The sequence below is a fragment of the Mastomys coucha genome, unplaced genomic scaffold (assembly GCF_008632895.1).
Source record: "Mastomys coucha isolate ucsf_1 unplaced genomic scaffold, UCSF_Mcou_1 pScaffold19, whole genome shotgun sequence".
Taxonomy (NCBI): Eukaryota; Metazoa; Chordata; class Mammalia; order Rodentia; family Muridae; genus Mastomys; species Mastomys coucha.
In genome coordinates this window covers 12,977,697-12,986,565 of record NW_022196901.1, presented here as the reverse complement: position 1 = coordinate 12,986,565, position 8,869 = coordinate 12,977,697, and the positions used below count along the sequence as shown (strand labels likewise).

Genomic DNA, 8,869 nt, shown 5'->3' with positions numbered 1-8,869 from the left:
AGGCACCATAATGTGCCAACCTCTCACAAAATAAAGAAACAAACATATAACAACTCTGGAATCATTTATCCTGTGTACAAATTCAAAGTATGTGTCTCCTACACTGTTTCATCAGAGTACTAGCTGTGATCCTTGCAGACATATATGCTTTTAGATTCCATGCTCAGTTTCTGTTTTTCCTTCAATATTTCTTGAATTATTCTAGCCTGAACCATTTCGTATAACTCCTCACTTGACAGGAAATACCCCCATTAACTCCCCATATCTGGCTTTGCTCCATTTCTTTGGTCACCACTGAGCAAATAGGCTACAGTTCTCTCTTATTTTTTTATTTCTACTGTAATCATTTGTACAACTCTTCATCTTCCCGTTGCTATATTCATAAGAAGATCTGTGTGTCTTTCAGCCTGGAGACCTGACTTTATAAAATGTTAGGTCCCTTGTGTTATGTGAACATATTTGATCCCACATGATTGTTTGGACAAACAGGAACAAGGAATCAGTGACTGAATAAACTGAAATTTTATGAATGGTTGTCTGGCCTACATAAGTGTCAGTGTCTGAAAAACAATTGTTTTTAATAGTGGGTATGAAGGCATATTCCTGTAATATCAGCATTTGTGAGGCTGAGTCAGAAGGACTACAAATTTGTGCCAGCCTGAGCTACAGAGTGAGAAGCTGTAAACACATCAAAACAACAAGGGTCCATCACCATCTCTTGCTCACCTGTCTCATAGTAGTCATAGACTTTCACGATGGCAGGCTGCAGGTTCCTTACTGGGATGTCTTGTTGAATGATGAAGGAGAAGGCCAGTGTCTGATTGGTCACCTGGGAAAGAGAGAAAAATGACTTAGACTCATGAGAGGGGCCAGTCTTTTTCCTCAGCACAGCTCAGTTATGTGTTTGATAGCAGTTAACCTCACAGTCAAGATCTTCAAATAACTGCCCACCTATGCGGATGGTGATATGGATTTTAGACTGGGGACATGAGAACCTGGAGTAGAGGTTTCTTGGAATATATGAAGCTTTTTTCCAGTCTATTAAATCATTCTAAACATCCATATTCCTCCTTAATGTATATTTGAATTTGTCCATTGAGAGAGGAGTTAAACACTTTGACTTGCTGACTTGAGATCCTATGTGAAGTCACAGAAATGTCAATAATGAGGAAAGAAGATTTAAAGATTATCATCATTATTATATTTATTATTATTATTACTTTCGTGTGTGTGTGTGTGTGTGTGTGTGTGTGTGTGTGTGTGGTGTACGTGTGTGTACTAATGGAGGCCAGAAGTTGGAATCAGATCTCCCGGAACTGGAGTTATAGACAGTTGTGAGTTGGTTTGGATTCTTGGAACTGAATTCTGAACTTCTGCAAGAGCAGTATATGTCCCTAACCTCTGAGTCATTTCTCTAGGCCAGAGGAAAAAAACTCAAAATAGCATGTAGTGTGAGGGAAGGTGCCTCTAATTCTAAAGGGTTGCTTTAGAATTGCTTCTCTTCTGCTATGTGCTTCAACATAGACTCATCAAGGAAGACACCTTACTTCAGAATGTATAGGAAGGTGGGAAGGACCTCCCCACCCACATAGATCAAGGACTGTCCACCTCAGCATGTCTAGGAAGGTGGGAAGGACCCTCCCAGACCCACATAGATCAAGGACTGTCCACCTCAGCATGTATAGGAAGGCAGGAAGGGATCGTACCTGATCCAAATATAATAAGACATTGTTGTTGCTCACTTCTGTTCTGCTCATGTGCTCTAATCTTTCAAGCTGAAAATGAGAGAAAAACCCCATGTTACTGAAAAAGCAAAAGCCTTGGGGTTGTTGGTGAGAGAGGCGAATGAACTGTGGGATTGAACGTGATGTTATTGAATCCATTTAAATGAATGGGAAGAAACTTTTCCAGTAAGAATGAAAGTATATTTCAAAAATTGTGAGTGGTACTCTATTAAAGGCCCAACTGAATATGATGTGACGTAGTAATAGGTATCTTTGACTTTTGTTTGAACATAAAAATACTCACTCTTTTGGTACTACTTACGCCATATTCTCTGTGCTCTGCTATCGATGTTGGCTTGTTAATTTTCATAGTTCTTAAAACATCTAAAACTACACCTACAATTCTGGCATTTAATAGTATTTTGCCCTGAATCATTATTGACCAGGAGGATTATTGCACTTAAAAAGTTATCATTAGCTAGATTTTGGACTCCATGAATTTAGACACCTTTCTTATGTTTCTTATGTTGGCTGCTATTACAGTTCATACCTATATCAGCATTTTAACAACATCCAAGTGTGTTAAATTAGTGCTAACATTGCTTTGACATGGGTTGACATAATTATGATGATGTTGGCAGGCTCCTAACCTGAAAATACAGAGAATCCAAACATCTCATCTCTGCTTACCTTTTTCACTGTTGGTTTCAATGGGATGAAACCAGATACCATCTTCACATCAACAATCACCATGTTGGAGGCTGAACGGGTCCCTGTGTAACTACAGACCATAGAAGTGGACAGAAGGAATCATTTTAATAGTTTGAGTCTTGCCTCCTTTGAGGTTCAGCAGTAATTCCCGGAACAGCCTGTGTGATTTTTCCATATTTTAAGATATATGGTCCTTAGCGTCAATATAAACAGAATGCATAACAATGTCATGTGAAGAGTGCATTAAAATGGCTGGATCCAATGGGCATGCTGGTGAGCCAGCAGAGTCTGCTTTGCTAGTAAGAGACCTGATATCAAAACCAAGTATGTATGGAACCTGAGGACTGATGGCTTACATTGTCCTTTGTCATACACACTTGCTGGCACACACACACACACACACACACACACACACACACACACACAGAGCTGTGTATGTATGATGATAAGTCAAGCTATGGATGTATTCTTTCCATCCAAGATCCCTTTGGTTTCTGCAGTTAGACTCTGTTGCTGGTTATACTTTTCACAAAGCTTTCAACAAGTGCCAGAAAAATGAATATCTTTTCTCTTCTAGAAAAATAGAATCTTAAAAGACCAGGAAGGCTATTCTTTGATGGTGAAGAAGAGTAACCCTTGATAAGGGCTCATGGAAAGGAATAATATATTATTTTATTATGATAGTTGGTGAGATAGGAAACCTAAAAGTTGACTAATTAGAATTTATAAATCTCCAGTTCTTCATTGTTCAGTGTGTTGAAGTCCTGTATTCTTTTTTATTCATTTTTTTTACAGATAAAGCTAAATGATAATGATGAGACCCATTTTAGATATCTTTGAACCTGTTCCATGAAGTGTTGAGAGACACAGACATATGCTTATAGAGACAGACAGATGCTCATACAGAGACAGAGACACACACTGATCTCATACCTGATTTCTAGTGAGATCTGGAAGCTGTTGTGGCCATTGGGGTTATCACAAGTTAGAGGTACTGTCTGTACCTGCAGAGCAAATGCAGACTGCTGCTTCTCCAAGTGAATGTTGTATCTCAGTGTAGTCTGACAAGTAGTGAACAGAAATACATCACCTCCATTGCACTGTGTCCTTTGATCATTTTTTTCCCTCAATTTGAGCATTATATTTGCAGGTCAGCAAAGTCAGACCTTCCATTTTGGTGGAGGCTCACAGCTTCATACCCACAACTTCCCAGCACCTTACCTGAGCATAGACACATCCTTCCCCCGACATACTGATGGTATACTCCCCAGGAATGTCTGGTAATTGGACTTGCTGCAGTAACAAGCGATTACTGTTCTCTACTTGGAACTTTTGGGAAAATGACCTTGAAGACTGGATGGTCACCAAAGGAGATTTCTGGCTTCTGGAAAAAGTAATTGCTCCATATTTGGACAGAGCATCGAGGGCCACCACAGTGTCCTGATAGGAATGAATAAGAACATTCAGGATAGCATCTCTTTGGAAGGTCTTGAGCTCTTCCCAAAAGTTCGTTCTAGCTGAGACAAACTTCATGAGATTTTGTCTCTAGATATTTGAAGGTATTTCAGGCTTTAATATTGAATATGTTTGAGATTCAAAAACAGTCACATGGTTTTCCTCCTTGGAGTATTCTAGCATATGCAAATCCCTCCTAGCCAGCAGAAAATATGAATACAAAATAGATTTTGTTCTCAGCATTTAAAGACCCACAAACAGCATGGCCATGTGCCTGTCCTGATTCAGTCTTATTAATCCAAAAAAACTGTGATCCAGTGTTCTCCTTCAATGCCTTGCTCCTCACTGGCACACTCTGTGCAAGTGTACTTCATGCTCCAGAAAGGATCTCTCCCACATGATCCTTCCTGATCCCAAGAGCTCCAGATGCTACCCTGAGAACAGGGCTCAACAAGAGAGCAGAAACATGCAGTGAGGGTTTTACGGTCAGAACAGTGACTGTCCATTGAAAGGAATCAGGGTAAGAACTGATGTGCAAAGCAGGGTGACTAGTATCATGGAAGTTTTCTTTTTGTACATTGTATTTTTCCTTTAGAGGACCCTACCATCTCACTATACTTCCATGGAGATTAATTCGGCAGTATATGCCCAGAATACCTGGGACATAAATTACAGTTATTATGATAGATGTATATTTTAGGGGATAGGAGATATTACCTCATGAGAGTTCTACTGACTAGATGGTACAGTGAGTCGTTTACACTCCTGATTGTTCCCAAGTATGAAGAGGTAAAGCAGGACAGCAGGACCTCCTGCTTGCTTGGAGAAAGCCTGAGAGTAATCTATTCTTTCATAAGATTAGGAGAGTCTGTCAGGAGAAGGGAAACAGCTGTCCCTATGGTCAGTAGGGCAATTGACACATTGGTTTGGTTTTAGGTCTCTACAAGCTGTTCTAGGGCGAGGGAACTATGTCTACCATTCTAGATATTCCAGGATTTTTGCCATTGTTTTATATTAGGGATTGGATCTGGGTTAGAAGTTCTCATCAATGTTGGCCTGTTTCACTAACCATGGTATTAAGAGCACTCCTGTGGCTGGACACAGGACTAGGGCAACTTGTTATGGGATGTAGCATCCCTCACTTCCTACAGACAGAAAATGTACAAGACTAACATTTCTTTCTTCTTTTCTCCTCTTTACCTTTTTATGGTTCTGTGTCTTTATAGTTCTGCGTCTCTTGTTCAAATCTCCTAACCTCCTGGGGACTCTGAAGGAAAACTACTGACCTGTGTGGAGGAGAAGCCGCCATTGGAATTCTGCTGCTTTGTTAGCCACTTGATGGTGCTCCTTGACAAAGTCAGGTCCTCAGGGGTTGGGGCTGGCTGGGCAGTGAGGCGAGCCAGGACCACATAGGCATTCATCTCTACTTCAGCAGAAGAAGCCTGAGGTTTGTACAAATGATCCTCAGATTTCCTGGGTTTCTGAGGCCTTTCCCAATGGATGGAGTTGTCTTAGGGTGAAAATAGAGAAATAATTAAAAGTCTGAGTGGTCAATGACTGCATGTTCATATGTAGAAAGAAGGAACTTTCAAAAGTTGTAGGAGGTTTTAAAAATTTCACTCACAGTATTCCCAGATTTACTAAGATGCAGTAAAAATCTGCAGTTGGTGCAATGGGTCATGATTGAGAAAGACCGTGGATAGAAATGTATAAGTTATTAACTAAATTACACTCTCCATGGTGCTCTAGCAGAGCTGCTGAGGAAACAATGGCAGACAGGATTCTTTTACTCCTTAAATCCCTCACACCCAACAAAACGGTGCTTATTCAGTGTTCAAACCAAATGACTTATTGAAGTTTCCCAGTGGGTTCACAGCTGCAATTGAAATAGCAGAACCTCGACGCATCTATCCTCCTGTGTTCTTCATAGTCTGCTGCTCCTGGTAGGTACATCCACAGCAGAGACAAAACCTGAGCTTTAACTGCATTCACCTTTGTAACCTACTTAGACCTGTCTGCATTCTACTGCATTATACTGATAGTATATTTGCTGATTTTGGTCACACTATCAGAAAATACCAAACAGAAGGCTGTTGTATAGAAGGAAGACTCATTTAGTAATGGGACTACAGTCCAAGGAGAAACCTCAGTGTGCCACAGAGAGGGACTAACTGTTAAGCTCTTTCCCTGCTCCATACGCTCCCCTGCTTTCCCTCACTGGAGCTGGTTGCAGACAAACTTGAGAACACACATGCTTACCTTCTTTTATAGCTTCCTCATCAAGTGACTTCAGGATTTCATTTCTCCTATCCTGGTTCCCCGCCAGAGCGAAAGCATAGGCCATCAGTGCCTTGGTGTACACAAAGCTGCCATTTCCTCCTTGCTCTATGGTCTTCCAGGACGACTCTAGGCAGCTCAGGGCTTTGGAGACAACAGGGTGCTGTTGGCAGAACAAGGGACACTGAGCTATGAGAAAAAGGTCCCTAGCAGGTCCGGGGACAAATGTGGAGGCTATAGTGGGTTATGCTTTTCAAATCAACACTCCCTCCCTCCCTTCCCCTTCTTTCCCTCCCCTCCCCTTCCTTCTCTTCCTCCTCCTCATTCTTTCTCAGTTCCTCCTTTTCCCCTTCCTTGCTCTCCCTCCTTCTCTCTCCCTCTCTCTTCCTTTCTCCTTCCTTCCCTTACAACTTCTTCTTTCCCATTCCCTCTCCTTACTCCCCTTACCTCATTCTTTTCCTGCTCCCCATTCTTTCTCTCTCCCTTCCCCTCCCTTCCTTCCCTTCTTTCCTTCCTTCCCTCTTCTCTTCTTCTCTTTCTCCACCATTCTCATTCCTTCCTTTCTCCCTCCCTCCCTCCCTTCCTATTCCCTCCATTCCTCTGTTTTCTTTCTTTCTTTCTTTCTTTCTTTCTTTCTTTCTTTCTTTCTTTCTCTCTCTCTCTCTCTCTCTCTCTCTCTCTCTCTCTCTCTCTCTCTCTTTCTTTCTTTATTTCTCTCTTTGTTTCTTATTTTCTTCCTGTCACTGATTATCTGTCTTCCCTCTCCTCTATCTTTTGGGAGCCATTTCTTTTTATAAGTTACATCCCATATTAGAGACAGACTAATAGGCCTGTGTTTTTGGGTTGATATTGAAACATATCCAGGACTTCATTGAGCAAGCGGATGCTCATTAATGCAATCTGACAAATGCAAAGCATGGTAAAAAAGAAAGCTGTCACTTGGTTTTAGAGAGGACAGAAAGCAACAGGCTTTACAACAGTTTGGGATGCTGGCACCTACCGTGGCTGGGAATGAACTTTCCAGAAGGGCCATGGTTATGTAGGCAGAGAGGGTTACTTCATCATCTACTCCCCCCTGCAAATAAGAAGGAGTGAGATCAGCAGAATGTACATCAAGCATTCCATCAAAGATGCCTTCCCCCCTCATGGCAAATCCACAGATTCAATGGGAGTTCAATGGAAGTTCCTATTCAATATCCGCATTATGAAAAAGTACATTCCTGACCTAGAGGCTTATTCCTTCCCATGGTGAGTAGTGTGGCTTGACTTTAAGGTGTTTTTAGGTCAGCATGCTTATAAGCAGTTCAGAAAATATTACCTTCATGGCGTTGTTGAACAATGATCCAGAGCTCCGGAAGCAGCCATTGTCCTTCTGCTGCTGGGAGAGCCAGGTGAAGGCGTGAGTGATGTGTGATTCATCGATGAAGATGAAGGCTCGAGCTTGGGCAAAAGACTTGAGCACAAAGGCTGTGAGCCTGATGGGGGAGGGAGAGTGGAGATGAAGCTTTTGTTCTGAGGCAGCTCCTCCACACATGGGTTTTCAAAGGGGCCCAGTCCACACTCAGGAGCAATCAGTCTTAGGGTCTCTGAGCACAGCAGCAGGACAGTGTCTCTGGCTACTCCAAAGTAGTCCTCACTCCTTGGTCCACTTGGATGGGCAGCAGGTGTGGTTCCAGGTGTTTCCTGCTTTCTCTCTCATTGCTTCTGTCTTGTACCCTCTGGTGTTTATCTAACACACCTGCATGCTAATCCTAGGCTTTCCCCCACATTCCATGATTGCCTTTCTTAGATAAGGCTGTGGTAGTACATGCCTTTAATTCCAGAACTTGGGAGACAGAGGCAGGTGGATTTCTGAGTTCAAGGCCAGCCTGGTCTACAGAGTGAGTTCCAGGACAGCCAGGGCTACACAGAGAAACCCTGTCTCAAAAAACCAAGTGTGTGTGTGTGTGTGTGTGTGTGTGTGTGTGTATTATATATGTGTATGTATAATATATAATATAATGTGTATGTATTATATATATATTATATATATACATAAAGTATGTGTATATATATATATATATAAAATCTCCTTCCCTAAATACCTCAGCCATATGTTTTCTGCCTCAAAAAATTAGGTCTCTCTTCTTGGTTTATTTCTGGTTAATGCCAGTCTCATTTTTCTTTGTCACCTGTTGGTCCTTTCTCTGTGTTTTCTGTCAATAACACAATCTTTTTGTTTTGTTTTTAGAAAGTGGGTAATTCTTTAAAAAGATGTGTTCATTTACTTTCTATATGTGAACACACAGTTGCTATCTTCAGACACACGAGAAGAGAGCATTGGGTCTCATACAGATGGTTGTGAGCCACCATATGGTTAGTGGGAATTGAATCAGGACCTCTGGAAGAGTATGCCAATAATACATTCTTATGTAATGCAAGGTCACATGAAGAATAGCAACAGCTTTCAAGTCTCAGTAATGAGCATCTTTGGATGCTCAGCAATATGTAGCCAGGCCTTTGCTGATGAATGATCTTAGAGAGAAATGAAAAAGGCAGCTTACTGCAGCCAGTAAAGCACAAGGCACAGAATCAAAGCAGATGAGCCCTGAGGGAATCTTAGTTCTGCAATCTATCATTTATGCTATCTCAAATGTGTCCCTCTCAGGCCCAGGCATCCGCTAGACTTCCATGAAATAAGATGCATGTACAGCTGCTGTGAG

The 8,869-nt window shown here is 41.6% G+C and overlaps 1 protein-coding gene across 1 annotated transcript in view; it reads right to left on the bottom strand.

Annotated features, from left to right (window-relative positions):
- The window catches only part of LOC116097624 (murinoglobulin-1-like), a 53,703-nt gene that overhangs the window by 1,870 nt on the left and 42,964 nt on the right, over positions 1 to 8,869 (bottom strand). The window contains exons 18-26 of the mRNA XM_031380290.1: positions 7,486 to 7,642; positions 7,168 to 7,242; positions 6,150 to 6,330; positions 5,177 to 5,400; positions 3,657 to 3,875; positions 3,369 to 3,496; positions 2,415 to 2,505; positions 1,707 to 1,775; positions 727 to 829 (exon numbers count right to left, since the gene is read on the bottom strand). Of these exons, the coding sequence (XP_031236150.1) occupies positions 727 to 829; positions 1,707 to 1,775; positions 2,415 to 2,505; positions 3,369 to 3,496; positions 3,657 to 3,875; positions 5,177 to 5,400; positions 6,150 to 6,330; positions 7,168 to 7,242; positions 7,486 to 7,642 (1,247 nt within the window). The remainder of the gene's footprint in view (positions 1 to 726; positions 830 to 1,706; positions 1,776 to 2,414; positions 2,506 to 3,368; positions 3,497 to 3,656; positions 3,876 to 5,176; positions 5,401 to 6,149; positions 6,331 to 7,167; positions 7,243 to 7,485; positions 7,643 to 8,869) is intronic.